This window comes from Scophthalmus maximus, chromosome 6, assembly GCF_022379125.1.
Source record: "Scophthalmus maximus strain ysfricsl-2021 chromosome 6, ASM2237912v1, whole genome shotgun sequence".
NCBI classification, from domain to species: Eukaryota; Metazoa; Chordata; class Actinopteri; order Pleuronectiformes; family Scophthalmidae; genus Scophthalmus; species Scophthalmus maximus.
In genome coordinates, this window is record NC_061520.1 from 24,026,610 (window position 1) to 24,042,650 (window position 16,041).

Below are 16,041 nucleotides of genomic sequence, written 5' to 3' on the forward strand. Positions count from 1 at the left end.
CCTTTCAATCAAAAACGTTGGTCCAGACTGTGGTTGCCATAGTGACACAGAGACCAGCTGGCAGCCACTGATGGTCCATGTTGGCTGCTGTACAACCAGCATGTCTGTCTTTACTGCTGTTTTGTGTTTACGGTACAAACAGTAGAGGCGTGTGTCCTGTTGCTCTCTGTATTCTGCCCAATGACGCAGAAAGACAGGGCAGACAGGAGGCTCCAACCAGATGCTCAACATACAAATCCATAATCAGCACACATATTTCAGCCAGCAAATAAATACTCCTTTCATCAGTAAAGTATCAATGTCAAAGCAGAAGAAAAAGAGCTGTTCAGTCAAACTAAAGCAGTGAATACATATACACACACCATTCTGGAGAAATGTTTGAGTTGGGGTGAAAATCACTCACTAACCAACACAGTCCCTTTAGTTCTAGTAAAAATGACAGATTGCAGCCCTGGAGAAACTAAAACACCCCCCACACCTCACTTACCGGTCACATCCCTGCTGCTGCGTGTCGCCATGCACATTATTCCAACGAGGGTATTTTCCGAGCAGTGAATGATAAGACTCTCACCGTTCAGCCCTGAGTCGTAACCATGGCAAACGTCACCAGCAGCTCACAATAGATTTCCCTGGAAGAAGAGCTGGACACGGCTGGATGCAGGACAATAAAAAGCAATCTCCCCTCAGCCTGGGATGATAGAGGGAGGAAAGGAGACTACAGAGCATGTCTGGGGGAAAAAAACTGAAAATCCCTGGGCATTATAAAGTCACATGACCACCCATCCAGCGTCAGCCACAGAGCAGGCGCAGGAGATGAGAGACGGAGCCAGAGAGACGACAAGGATGAATGGGGGAGCGGGGGTGGGGGGGTGGGAGACATCACCGTGCTGTTCACTGCAGTGACAGAGGCACAGAGAGGAGGCACGAGCCAATAAGACATGAGCACTGTGCTGGTCGAGCCCCGCCCTGAGCAGAGCAGCCAACACTAACAGAAGAGAAGATGAAGAGGGAGACAAAGAAAAGCCCAGAGAGAAAGACACAACGCGTGCACACAGGGTGAAACTGTTGATGTTGAACCTGCTGTGGTTTACAGCAGCATCACAAAGAGGAGATGATATCTGATATGATCGCTCCAATCTATCTAACGACACATGTAGAAGAACATGGAGTCTCTCTTCTGTACATGTATCTTGTACATTGTGAGAGGGAGAGAAGGTGATGGTCCACACTACTCTATAATCTTTATCAAAGAGGAAGGTTTTAGAGATGTCGTCTGCCTCCTGGTTCCAGAGGAGAGGAGCCTGGTGGCTGAAGGCTCTGCCTCCCATTCTACTCTCACAGACTCTGGGAACCACAAGTAGCCCTGAGTTCACAGAGACAAGTGATCTATTGGGATAATATGAAACTATGATCTCAGTAAGATATGATGGAGCTTGATTGTTAAGGGCTTTGAAGGTGAGGAGCAGGATTTTGAATTCAAAACTTGGATTTTACAGGAAGCCAATGTAGAGACGCTAAGACTAGAGAAAGATGATCTCTTTTTTCTCTACCTGTCAGAACTCGTGCTGCAGCATTTTGGATTAACTGGAGGACTACTGCAGTTTTCCTATTTTTGGTTGACACTGAGAATAGGCTTCATTGCACAGCAAGATGTTAAAAAACAATACATTGTGATAAGGTGTCTTTAAAAGTAGAAAATTAAAAATTCTAAACTCAATCTTATAAAACAGAAATTATTTTTATTGTGTCCCAGCAAATCACAAAATAAATACTGCCATCTTCTGGTTACCTGTCACAACATATCAAGCCTGTTGTAAGAACTCTTGGGTCCTGGTGGATAGCAACTAGTTTTTAGCAGCACATCAAAATACTTGTCCAATCTGGATTCTATCAGAAATGTATTTGACATGTTTGTGATGCAGAAAGTGTTGTACATGCTTTTATATCCTCTTTCCTTGATTTTTGGTGCTGCTTTTTCTTTGCCTTCATCAAAACAACCTTTAAACGACTACAGACTGAACAGAACTCAGCTGCCGGGCTTCTCACTAAAACCAAGACACCTGATCACGTAACACAACACCTGTTTACACTGTCTCCCGACTTGTAATGGACTTCAAGATCGCCCTGATTAACTCCAAGGCACTTCGTGACCTGGCTCCAGTTGGTAGTTTAGACCTTCCAATCTCTTCTGAACCGTTGCATGGTTTGATCCTGGATCAGGGTTAGGGGGTTAGGGGTGTTTGCAAATAGGGACCCGAGGCTCTGGAAGTCTGAGTCAGTGACTTCTTTACAGTTCCTTATCAAAATGTATTTATGTCCAAAAACATTTCCAAATTTTATCTGAGCTGCCTGCTTATTTGACCAGATGTTTTACATTTTTAAGATTTCATTATGATTGTTTCATATTCATTTTGTTTTCAACTCCCTATGCGTTTCATGAACCATCACGTGTGATTGGGGGTACTGAGTTGATCTAATATAATACAGTCAATAAAAGCTAACAGTCCAGAAGCTACAATAAAGCGCACACCAACAATAATGGAAATGAACAGCAGCAATAGTGGACAAGAACTGAAATAGCAGGATAACAAATGTAATGGTAATAATACAAGTGCTGGTGCTACTATGACTACTAGAAGTAGTTATTTGAACATGTCATACAGATAATAGGGTGACCACATGAGAATGGGTGAAATTCAGGACAGGGTAGTTCACAGTGGCAATGAAGAATAAAATACAGGAGGCAAAACTTTATGATTTCAGCTGTGTGTCATCATTAACAAAACAAAATACTGTGTTGTATGGACCTTAACATAAAATACAATTTCTTGTGTCTTGAAAACAGTGACCAGTGATTCGTGCACGCGCACATACTTGTTACGTTAGCAAGGGTGGGTTAGCGGTCGCTTTAATTCACCTAGTCTATGCTATCTAGTGCGCGCGCGCACACACACACACACACACACACACAGTCAGTTTATGCTTGTGCACAGTTCATGTTTGTAGCTTATCTTGTTATCAGTTTAGATTAGTAGAGATTAATGATAGATGTATATTTTATTTAAGTACTATTGATTGTGAATTAGTCGTGCTGAAGATAATTAAACTATTATATTGAAAGAGAAGTTGTCTGTGATATATCTTTCATATTTTTCAGTAATAACTCCTGTAAATTAGCCCCTATTTGGATTACTAGTTTCTAATAATATTTCTATTATTATTAATAATTGTTAAATAATTATGACAACTTGCTAATATCCAAATCTGCTCTTACCAATCCACAACATAGTATTTGACATGAAGATATGACTTTAGACATTTAGCAGTACATGTGTAAAACAGACTGTTCATATCACTCCTCTTTAGGTCCAGAGCATTTCAATACCCGATCAAGAAAAGCAGGTGAAACTGTTTCTTTTCACTTTAACTTCTAGTCCCATTTCATCACATCAGTACTACTAGTATTTCTGTTCATTCTGTCCTGCTACTTTCAACGAAGGGAGACTTAGGAAGCTCAACAAGTAAAAAAGACAACTTACAAACATGCAGCAATGACTGAGAGAAATGCAAATCAGTAATAATCATTATCATCATCATCAATACTCATATTGGTGGCAACAAGTTGGTTTAGTCTCTTCTGTTTTTCTTTAATTTCCCACATCAAGCTGTTTCTGCTCTCTGTGTGGAGGGTAGAACCAGGGGTAAGGAAGGGAGAGGAGTGGAGGGCAGAATGACGGGGAGAGTTGAAGGGGTTAGAGTTGAGGTCGGCTGATGCAGGGGTAAGGAGGGTAGAGCGGAGGAGGGTAGAACGATGGGGTCTTAAGGGGAGAGAGGTAGATGCAGGGGTAAGGAAGGAAGAGCGGAGGAGGGTAGAACGACGGGGTCTTAAGGGGAGAGAGGTAGATGCAGGGGTAAGGAAGGAAGAGCGGAGGAGGGTAGAACGACGGGAAGAGTTGAAGGGGAGAGAGTTGAGGTCGGCAGATGCAGGGGTAAGGGGGAGGGAGGAGCAGTGGGTAGAAATGTCCCACATCAAGCTGTTTATGCCCTCAGTGTGCAGCAGCTCATTTCCAGCGATCTGACTCAGTGCTGTGGTCATTTCCTCCATTACCTTCACCATAGGCTCAAACAGGATTAGGCGTTTGGTCTGAAGCTCTGCCACGTTCCCCACCCCACACAGCTTCCCCAGCTGATGGACAGCACATCTCATTTTTTGTTGAACATTAGAAACAGCCTCCCTCTTCACAGCCACACTCCGCAGTGTGGCCTCCACCTCACGAATCTTGTTGTCAGCCTCTTGGATTTCACGCTGAGCTTGACAAATCGAGGAATTGTACTCAGACACTTTTTGGGAGTATGAGCTAACCTGAGATTCACAGTTCTCTATCTCCCTATTAGCGCTGTCCACAGCATCAGAGGCCATGCTCCTCTCGTGCTCACCAGCCACAATCATAATTGGTCCTGAGAAGAGGTTATGTAGATCATTAGTAACATGTTTACCTTTGTAAAATATATAATCACTTGAATAAATGTTTGTTTAAAATAACCTAAAATGTAATGCTGCATTTACTTACCAGCAACCCACCCCACAATTGGGATTAACGTGACACCAATCCCAACATTCCTTACGGTCTCTCCGGTATCTCTCCTATCTCTCATTCTATCTCGGGTGTTTTCTGCTGACTTCAGGTTATCCCTCTCTCTCTCCAGAGCTCCTTTGTAACTCTCCAGAGACGATCTGTGTGACTCCAGCTGTATTTTTAAGCCTTCTATCTTAAGCTCTTTCTGCCTTTTCTGATTTACTAAACGACTCTGCTCTGCCGTGAGATGTTCAGTCTCCCCATCAAGCTGCTGAAGCTCTCTTCTGGCTACCTGCTCCGACTCTTCCATCCGCTGCTTCATGTTCTCAATCTCTTGTCTAATGTCACGAAAAGTCTGGCTATCAGGAAGGACAATGTCTGCATTGACACGGAGGAGCATCTCTAAGACATTGTTGAAGGAATGGAGCCCACTCTTTAGTGGCCTAATCACAGCCTGGGCCACTTCCTTCAAATCCAGGTGCCGTTGCTCTTCAGAGCTGTGAGGGTGAAAGGGTTCAAGATTAGAAACAGAACAGACCGGCCTCATATCAGCTGAGTGGAGTCAACTTAATTCATGGTGTTATATTTCTACAAACCTTGATGACATCCGTCTGCTCCAGTCCAAATAGGAAGCAAATGATCTCAGCATGGCTCCACAATAATTTACTGCAGAAATGACAAACACCAGTGAGATCAATTTAAGACCTGGTAAGGCAGCATGTAGTTTTAATACAAGGAGCTCTGGCACTCAAATACATAACCACAAGAAATGGCCTGGTCCATGAACACTGCAAAATGTGAAAGCTGGATACTTGATTACTGGAAGATAAAAAATACAACAACAAAAAACTTTTTAATAACAAGTTCACTTTTGCACATTATTATAGAATAAGAACATGATTAACTGTGTAAACCTTATGAAACATTCTTCATCAATATTTGGATACTTGACATCTGTATGAACTGAATAATTAGTATCAAATGAAGTGAGTAGGAAAAGCTCCATGCATTAACTGAAAGGACAACTATTTGCTCATTGCGCGTATGGTAATGTTTAAATTGAACAACCTTTTAGTTCTGACAGAGCTCTATAGGAATTTCAGTTTGTAAAACTGAATTAGTTCTAGTTGTATTTTAAAACCATACAAGATCTGTTACATTTGTAATGTTTGTAAAAAATAAAAAAAGCAAAACAGCTTGTATTTTGAGCTCTGGTGAGGTAATAACAATTAAAAGAGCACATGGTCCATGTAGAAGTCTTACTCTCCTCCACTGGAGACATCTTACTATATTACATTTCATTTTCATTACTAATCCTGCTAACTATTCAAGAAATCTGTCTGTCAGTCAGTCAGTCAAACATTTGTTGTACATGGACCAAGAAAGTGCAGTGTTGGATCAATGTTGAGGCTAAAGTTGTTGTTCCACTTAACATCAAACAACAATTTGTTCACCACATGTTAATATCTGCCACTGTCAGAGGACAAAGGGAAGGCTCCGGAGCAGAAGGTGCTGATAATGTGCGTATTATGCTGGTTGCCAAACGGGCATTCAAAATGACAAAGAAGAGTGGGATATCCTCGGACATCAATTACCAGAACGCAGACTCTTGTACTCCTGTTGGGCTGACTTCACTTGTGAGCTGGCAGAAAATCACAACATGCACAACGTGGGGGTACAGCCTCTCAATCCTCCGGCCACCTGGATAACGTAATCCCCCTGAGTATACTACTAGAGCCCTCTCCTGGCCTGCGACTGCAATAGCATCTAGATAGTCACTCCCATCTGATTGTGGCCCAAGAACACGGCCTAAACCAGAGCTCTTCCCCAGGCTACACCCAGTATACGCCCCCTTGTAATAGCTTAACCAGACTGGTCCTCAGCTCGCGCCACCATTCACATCATAACCTATAAAAGCCAGTCAAACTACGAAGCAGGAGGAGAGTGATTAATGAGAGAATCAGAGCGATACCGGAGCAAAAACGCTCAAGTGCGATAAAGAAAATGAGAGAGTCATTAATCCCGTTAGTTTTCATCCCCCACACACGACGTCTTCTGGTCGCCTTAGTCCCCGGATCAGTCCAAACACTCCACGCTACAGTTCAGTCTTCACTTTCTGTCACAAACCGGCCATCCATTCATTCACAACACAACAGACTGACTGGCTCGTGAGTTACTTGAGTTTTTTTGTGGAAATAATGGAAATAATATCAAAGTCAATCAGGGGCTGATCTAGAAAAATATTCATGGGGTGGCAAAAGGGTGGCATGAGATTTTGAGGGGTGGCACCCCGTTGCAGAAGTATATTGTGCTGATTTAATCGCAGTCATATCAATCAATATTTACTTGAAAAGCCCCCAAATTAATATACTTGAACACAATAGCAATAGGCTACATTATTGTGGCACATGATTAAAGCCTTAAATAGAAACTAGGGATGCACCGATTGTGAAATTCTGGGCCGATACCGATGTTTACAGTAATAATTTGGCCGATACCGTTTGTTTATTTAGTTTTTGTGGTTATTCGTGGCCCCTTTCTGGAGGGAAACAAAGGAATCTACATTATAAAGAATAACTGAACTGGTTTTAAGTCTTTCAGCCCTTTATCACACTATCTTTGAATGAGCACAAATTCAATCAAATTTCTGACCTTTGTTTGTGAAAAAGTACATTTTCAAAAGAATGGACAAATGTTTGTTTCTCGTACTGTTACTGATTGTTGATCACTGAACAGCACTATTTTGAACAAATAACTACGATTAAGTACATGATGTGTGTTGAGTGATGGGAATAACATAAAGCCTGTATAAAAAATCAAGTAACACAACTCATATGTACAGTCAGACTGTTGGACTACGGTTGTAAAGGGTTGTAGATCTTTCACTATGAACCGGGTCACACTGAGGTGAAACTCATCCACCCTCTCCTCAGTCTCCTCCCACCAGCTGCAGCTGTTAAGGAGCTTGGGCCTTAGATGTACATTCACTTTCACTAAAAGTTTCCACAGATCATTCGTGTTACCGCCAACTTTGGACCGGTCTCAGCTCTCTGTGTGTGTCTGATAAATATACATTTAAAAACTATATTATTCACACTTAGGAAGATAATATGTGCAAATTCAAAGTCAAATTCAAAGTACCAATGTAAAATATCAACTTTAACACAAATGTCAGTCAGTGAATGAAATATTGTTCCATTTCCAAATGACCAGCAGACAAACTCTGTGGATAACAACACATCTTTAACTTGTTCATTAAGTATGGTGTGTTAAAGATTAGGGGATCAGGCGAGTAACTCGTCTGACTGAGGGTTAGGTCGATTTTTTTATGATAAAAGAGTGAATCTGACCGTGCAGCAAACAGACACTGAAGTCTAAAGTATAAAACCAAATCAAAGTACAAAGACTGTTCTTGTGGCACTTCTTTGTGACTCCCACCTTAGCCTCTTCCTGCAGATCACTTCAGGTTCCTGAGATGTGTCAGGCTGTCCAACTAACTTTCTTGATAAACTTCTACCCACAACCCCATAAGTATGCATCAAGTTCCCTTACTAAATGGATCAGCTGTTAATCTAAATATTTAGCCACATGAGTATGAAGTTATAGAAGTTTTGAAACATTACCAACCTGTAAAAAGAGGAGAAAGAAGGAGACAGACGACAGTCGCTTCTGTTCTGTGCAGCTTAGCTCAGTTGACTGAGGAGGATTGGAGTCTGCTCAGACAGAGTCCGTGGCAGGAGCAGTGTGTGTGTGTGTGTGTGGGTGTGTGTGGGTGTGTCACGTGATTTCAGAGAAGCTGTGTGAATTTTTCTAATAGCACTCAAACACTCCCCCTGCAGGCCAAAAATAAACAACTGTAGTCTCAACACTAATCACTGCTTCCTGATCCTGACAGACAGGTGAGAAAATGAATGATTAAATGAATTGAGAATCAAAATCAGCTTTATTAGGGCCCGAGCACCGAGGTGCGCGGACCTGGGGCATTGCATGCACCAGGGCCGCATGCACCGAGGTGCAAGGCCCTATTGTTTCCGTAAGGATTATTATTAGGGCCCGAGCACCGAGGTGCGCGGACCTGGGGCATTGCATGCACCAGGGCCGCATGCACCGAGGTGCAAGGCCCTATTGTTTCCGTAAGGATTATTATTAGGGCCCGAGCACGAGGTGCGCGGACCTGGGGCATTGCATGCACCAGGGCCGCATGCACCGAGGTGCAAGGCCCTATTGTTTCCGTAAGGATTATTATTAGGGCCCGAGCACGAGGTGCGCGGACCTGGGGCATTGCATGCACCAGGGCCGCATGCACCGAGGTGCAAGGCCCTATTGTTTCCGTAAGGATTATTATTAGGGCCCGAGCACGAGGTGCGCGGACCTGGGGCATTGCATGCACCAGGGCCGCATGCACCGAGGTGCAAGGCCCTATTGTTTCCGTAAGGATTATTATTATTATTATTATTATTATTATTCTTGTTCAGACGCGGTCGCTCATTTTGCACCCTGTTCCCATATGCGAAAACGGACGAAAATTGGCACACACGTTAAGAACTGCTCCCGCTACTCAGGCCCAGAGGCCCGGCACTGGGTGTGGCCCAGGGGCTCCACAGCGCCCCCTGGAAAAATCATCAGGTATAGGGAAAAAAATTTCGGTGTATCCTACATAAATGAAATTTGGGGGGCAGATACATCTTGTCGGGACTGACAAAAAACCTCTTGGCAAAATTTCCTATGACCAACAGGAAGTCGGCCATTTTGTGTCAAAATCCATATTTCACATGCCATAATTTCATGAACTACTCCTACAAATTTCACATGAGCAACTTCAAATTTGTCGTGTGTCATCTAAAGACCCATGGGATGAAACGATATCAAAAGTTTGAGTGTACGTCAGAGCCCCCCGCTGTGACGGCGTGGCGAAAATGTGGCGAATTTCGATCCCTCGCCATGAAAACGGAAGTCGCTCGTAATCGAAGGTACATGCTCCGATCGGACCCAAACTTCTCAGGCATGATAACAATCTTGCCCTGAACAGTTTACCATGTCAATATTGGACAAAGGTCATAGCGCCACCTACTGGCAACAGGAAGTATAATGTTTTTACACTTTTACGTCCTCTGTCTTATAGGTTGACCACATCAACGTCAAATTTGGTCAGCTAAGTTGTAAGAAGTTGCTGACGTGGTACTATGAAATTTGTGACCATGTGTCAAACGCTGTCGCCATGGTGACGCCTTGTTCGCCATAAAATACGAATACATATTTGAGGCACTTATGATGCTTTGTGTCTCACGAAACTTGGCAGACATGTTCAGAGTGGTAAGTGGATATGTCCGATATGTGTCTTTTGTCCAATTGTGTCAAAATGGCTCCATAGCGCCCCCTACAACACTTAAAAGTCAATTATCCCACCTTTAAATTTGACGTAGAAGAACCAAATTCGGTGGGCTCATGTACCTCCCGACGAACTACCAAAAAGCCTCTTGGAGCAATTAGCTCCGCCCAACCGGAAGTCAGCCATTTTGATTTTACCTTGGCGTGGGCGGCGAACGGAAGGCGTCGTACTTTCGCGAACTCCTCCTAGGCGATTCATCGTATCCGTCTCAAACTTGGGTAACGCGTAGAGGAGGCCTTCCGGATCAAACGATATCAAAAGATTTAGTCCACATCGAATGGCGTGGCCGCGGTGAAGCGTGATTCGCCACGAACAGGAAGTTGCTCCAAATCAAAGGTACATGGTCTAATCTAATCCAAACTTCTCAGGCATGATAACAGTCCCGCCATAAACACATCTACATGTCAATTTTGGACATAAGTCATAGCGCCACCTAATGGTAATAGGAAGTTTGAAATTCTTCTTTTACATCCTGTGCCTCGCAGGTTCAATGGAGAAACCTCTAATTTGGTCAGCGTAGTTGTGAGACGTGGCTGATATTGTACTGTGAAATTTTTGACCATGTGTCAAACGCTGTTGCCATGGTGACGCCCTGTTCGCCATCAAATACCGATACATGTTTGAGGCACTTATGATGCTTGGTTTCTCACGAAACATGGCAGACATGTTCAGAGTGGCAAGACAATATGTCCAATATGTGTCTTTTGTCCAATTGTGTCAAAATGGCTCCATAGCGCCCCCTACAATATTTCAAAGTCAATTCTAACGCCTTTAAATTTGACTTAGAAGAACCAAATTCGGTCGGCTTATGTACCTCCCAACGAACTACCAAAAAGCCTCTTGGAGCAATTAGCTCCGCCCAACCGGAAGTCCGCCTTTTTGATTTTAATAGGCAAACGATGGAAAACGATGGAAAAACAAAGGTGTCGTATTTTACCACCAGCTCCTCCTTGGTGGATAATCGAATCCACCTCAAACTTGGGCGACGCATAGATGAGACCTTCCCGATCAAACGGCGCATGGGGTTTTATTGTCCACATCGAAAGGCGCGGCCGCTGCGAAGCGCGATTCGCCATGAACAGGAAGTTGCTCCAAATCAAAGGTACATGGTCTAATCTGATCCAAACTTCTCATGCATGATAACAGTCCCGCCATAAACACATCTACATGTCAATTTTGGACATAAGTCATAGCGCCCCCTAATGGTAATAGGAAGTTTGAAATTCTTCTTTTACGTCCTGTGCCTCGCAGGTTCAATGGAGAAACCTCAAATTTGGTCAGCGTACTTGTGAGACGTGGCTGATATTGTACTGTGAAATTTTTGACCATGTGTCAAACGCTGTTGCCATGGTGACGCCCTGTTCGCCACCAGATACGGATACATGTTTGAGGCACTTGGGATAATTTGTATGTCACAAAACTTGGCAGACATGGTCAGAGTGGCGAGTCCATATGTCCGATATGTGTCTTTTGTCCAATTGTGTCAAAATGGCTCCATAGCGCCCCCTACAACATTTCAAAGTCATAGCCCCCGCCTTTAAATTTGACGTAGATGAATGAAATTCGGTCGGCTAGTGTATCTTCCAACGACCTACAAAAAAGCCTCTTGGAGCAATTAGCTCCGCCCAACCGGAAGTCAGCCATTTTGGATTTTACCTTGGCGTAAGCAGTGAACGGAAGGTGACGCACATTGATGAACTCCTCTTAGGCGGTTATTCGGATCTGCCTCAAACTCTAGCAACGCGTAGAGGAGGCGTCCCTGATCAAAATATATCAAAAGATTTAGTCTACATCGAAAGGCGCGGCCGTGGTGAAGCGCGATTCGCCATGAACAGGAAGTTGCTTCAAATCAAAGGTACATGGTCTTATCTGATCCAAACTTCTCAGGCATGATAACAGTCCCACCCTCAACACATCTACATGTCTTGAACACAAGTAATAGCGCCACCTAATGGTGATAGGAAGTTTGAAATTTGACTTTTACTTCCTCTGCCTGGCATGTTCACTGGAGAAAATTCAAATTTGGTCGACTTAGTTGTGAGACAAGGCTGATATTGTACTGTGAAAGTTTTGACCGTGTGTCAACCGTGAGTCGACCTTTTTGATGTTTCAACCTGTAGTCTGTCGGTGCCACGAACCGAACCCGCCGGGAAGACGGCATTTTCAAAATGAGGACGCGGGGAAGAGAAATCGGCGCGTCCCGACCGGCCGTCGCGAGACTCGGCGGACGCGTCGAGAGCGGCTGCCGGCGCGTCCCCGACGGCGAGAGTGCGAGGGCCCGATCATCGCTGCTCGCAGCTTTAATTATTATTATTAGGGCCCGAGCACCGAGGTGCGCGGACCTGGGGCATTGCATGCACCAGGGCCGCATGCACCAGAGGTGCAAGGCCCTATTGTTTCCGTAAGGATTATTATTATTATTATTATTCTTGTTCAGCATCGTTCACTCATTTTACACCCTGTTCCCATATGCGAAAACGAACGAAAATTGGCACGAACGTCAGAAACTGCTCCCGCTACTCAGGCCCAGAGGCCCGGCGCTGGGTGTGGCCCAGGGGCTCCACAGCGCCCCCTGGAAAAATCATCAGGTATAGGAAAAAAAATTTCGGCGTATCCTACATAAATGAAATTTGGGAGGCAGATACATCTTGTCGGGACTGACAAAAAACCTCTTGGCAAAATTTCCTCTGACCAACAGGAAGTCGGCCATTTTGTGTCAAAATCCATATTTCACGTGCCATATTTTAATGAACTACTCCTACAAATTTCACATGAGCAACTTCAAATTTGTTGTGTGTCATCTAAAGACTCATGGGATGAAACGATATAAAAAGTTTGATTGTACGTCAGAGGCCCATGCTGTGACGGCGTGGCGAATATGTGGCGAATTTCGATCCCTCGCCATGAAATTGGAAGTCGCTCGTAATCGAAGGTACATGCTCCGAACGGACCCAAACTTCTCAGGCATGATAACAATCTTGCCCTGAACAGATTGCCATGTCAATATTGGACATAGGTCATAGCGCCACCTACTGGCAACAGGAAGTAACATGTGTGTACACTTTTACGCCCTCTGTCTTATAGGTTGACCACATCATCATCAAATTTGGTCAGCTAAGTTGTAAGAAGTTGGTAACGTGGTACTATGAAATTGGTGACCATATGTCAAACGCTGTCGCCATGGTGACGCCTTGTTCGCCATAAAATACGAATACATATTTGAGGCACTTATGATGCTTTGTGTCTCACGAAACTTGGCAGACATGTTCAGAGTGGTAAGTGGATATGTCCGATATGTGTCTTTTGTCCAATTGTGTCAAAATGGCTCCATAGCGCCCCCTACAACACTTAAAAGTAAATTTTAACACCTTTAAATTTGACGTAGAAGAACCAAATTCGGTGGGCTCATGTACCTCCCGACGAACTACCAAAAAGCCTCTTGGAGCAATTAGCTCCGCCCAACCGGAAGTCCGCCATTTTGATTTTACCTTGGCGTAAGGGGCGAACGGAAGGCGTCGTACTTTCGCGAACTCCTCCTAGGCGGTTATTCGGATCCGCCTCAAACTTTAGAAACGCGTAGAGGAGGCCTTCCGGATCAAACGATATCAAAAGATTTTCTCCACATCGAAAGGCGTGGCCGCGGTGAAGCGTGATTCGCCATGAACAGGAAGTTGCTCCAAATCAAACGTACATGCTCTAATCTGATCCAAACTTCTCAGGCATGATAACAGTCCCGCCCTAAACACATCTACATGTCAATATTGGACATAAGTCATAGCGCCACCTAATGGTGATAGGAAGTTTGAAATTCTTCTTTTACGTCCTCTGCCTCGCAGGTTCACTGGAGCAACCTCAAATTTGGTCAGCTTAGTTGCGAGACGTGGTTGATATTGTACTGTGAAATTTTTGACCATGTGTCAAACGCTGTTGCCATGGTGACGCCCTGTTCGCCATCAAATACGGATACATGTTTGAGGCACTTGAGTTGATTTGTGTCTCACCAAACTTGGCAGACATGTTCAGAGTGGCAAGTCGATATGTCCGATATGTGTCTTTTGTCCAATTGTGTCAAAATAGCTCCATAGCGCCCCCTACAACATTTCAAAGTCACGGCCCCCGCCTTTAAATTTGACGTAGATGAACGAAATTCGGTCGGCTAGTGTATCATCCACCGACCTACAAAAAAGCCTCTTGGAGCCATTAGCTCCGCCCAACCGGAAGTCAGCCATTTTGGATTTTATATGTCTAAACATGGAAAATCAAAGGTGTCGTACTTTTACCACCTCCTCCTTGGCCGTTAAACGAAACCACCTCAAACTTGGGCGACGCGTAGATGAGACCTTCCCGATCAAACTGCCCATAGGGTTTTATAGTCTACGACAAAAGGTGCGGGCAAAGCGGAGCGCGATTCGCCACGAAACGTGAGGTGTTCTTTCACTGTGTTGGGGATGCTTCTACCGGCACGAAACACAGCACACGCATTACAAACATGGACAGGTTCGATCGGATACGAGTTTTGAGTTCGGCCGTTGTAAAGCAGCTCCTTAGCGCTCCTTACAATACAAAAAACCAAGCCACCCGCGCGTACGAAATATCACCAGCGAACGTATCTACAGGCCGAAGTCTGTCGTTGCCACGAACCGAACCCGCCGGGAAGACGGCATTTTCAAAGTGAGGACACAGGGAAGAGAAATCCGGGCGTGCCGACCGGCCGTCGCGAGACTCGGCGGACGCGTCGAGAGCAGCGACCCGCTCGTCCCCGACGGCGAGAGTGCGAGGGCCCGATCATCGCTGCTCGCAGCTTTAATTATTATTCTTATTTTTCAGCATCGTTCGCTCAATTTGCACCCTGTTCCCATATGGCGAAACGAAGGAAAATTGGCACACACGTCAGAAATTGCTCCCGCTACTCAGGCCCAGAGGCCCGGCACAAGTTGAGCCCCAGGGGCTCCATAGCGCCACCTTCTGTCACTTTGTCTTTTCGGGTGCATATAGCATCTGCTATAAATCAAAGGCGCATGGTCGAATCTGTGCGAGACTTCTCAGGCATGGTACCAGTCCCGCCCTCAACACATCGCCATGTTCGCATTGACCATAAGTCATAGCGCCACCTACTGACAACATAACATCACAAATCCTACTTTTATTTCCCCTGCATTGCAGATTCATCTGATCCACCTCAAACTTACTCACAACAGTTATACCAATGGGCCGATGTCATATAAAAAATTCTGCGACGTTCCGTGCGACGCCCCCCCCGGGGGGTGTCCGACAAAACGTGCTAACGGCTAGCAAAATTGTGAACGTCATAACTCAACCATATTTGGTCATATCTCTACCAAACTTCTCAGGCTTGATAGCAGTCCCGCCCTGAACAGATTCCCATGTCAATATTGGACATAGGTCATAGCGCCACCTAATGGTAGGAGGACGTTAAAAAATGTTACTTTTACGTCCTGCGCCTCGCAGGTTTACTGGAGCAACCTCAAATTTGGTCAGCTTAGTTGTGAGACAAGGCTGATATGATACCATGAAAATTTTGACCATGTGTCAAACACTGTTGCCATGGTGACGCTTTGTTCGCCATCAAATACGAATAAATATTTGAGGCACTTATGATGCTTTGTTTCTCACGAAACTTGGCAGACATGTTCAGAGTGGCAAGTCGATATGTCCAATATGTGTCTTTTGTCCAATTGTGTCAAAATGGCTCCATAGCGCCCCCTACAACACTTAAAAGTCAATTATCCCACCTTTAAATTTGACGTAGAAGAACCAAATTCGGTGGGCTCATGTACCTTTCGATGACCTACCAAAAAGCCTCTTGGAGCAATTAGCTCCGCCCAACCGGAAGTCCGCCATTTTGATTTTACCTTGGCGTGGGCGGCGAACGGAAGGCGTCGTACTTTCGCGAACTCCTCCTAGGCGATTCATCGTATCAGTCTCAAACTTGTGCAACGCGTAGAGGAGGCCTTCTGGATCAAACGATATCAAAAGATTTAGTCCACATCGAAAGGAGTGGCCGCGGTGAAGTGTGATTCGCCATGAACAGGAAGTTGCTCCAAATCAAAGGTA

General features: G+C 44.6%; 1 protein-coding gene across 4 annotated transcripts in view; it reads right to left on the reverse strand.

Annotated features, from left to right (window-relative positions):
- Positions 1–1,719: 1,719 nt before the first annotated feature.
- The window catches only part of LOC118309066, a 47,193-nt gene continuing 32,871 nt past the window's right edge, over positions 1,720–16,041 (reverse strand). For 3 of the 4 annotated variants that reach the window (XM_035630692.2, XM_035630693.2, XM_047332470.1), the window contains 3 exons: positions 5,174–5,243; positions 4,572–5,074; positions 1,720–4,458 (listed from right to left, as the gene is read on the reverse strand). In XM_035630692.2, coding sequence (XP_035486585.2) covers positions 3,572–4,458; positions 4,572–5,074; positions 5,174–5,243 — 1,460 coding nt within the window. In that variant the 3' untranslated portion in view covers positions 1,720–3,571. Of the gene's footprint in view, positions 4,459–4,571; positions 5,075–5,173; positions 5,244–8,204; positions 8,472–16,041 lie in introns of those variants that run through there. The other variant, XM_035630688.2, reaches the window with a different exon arrangement.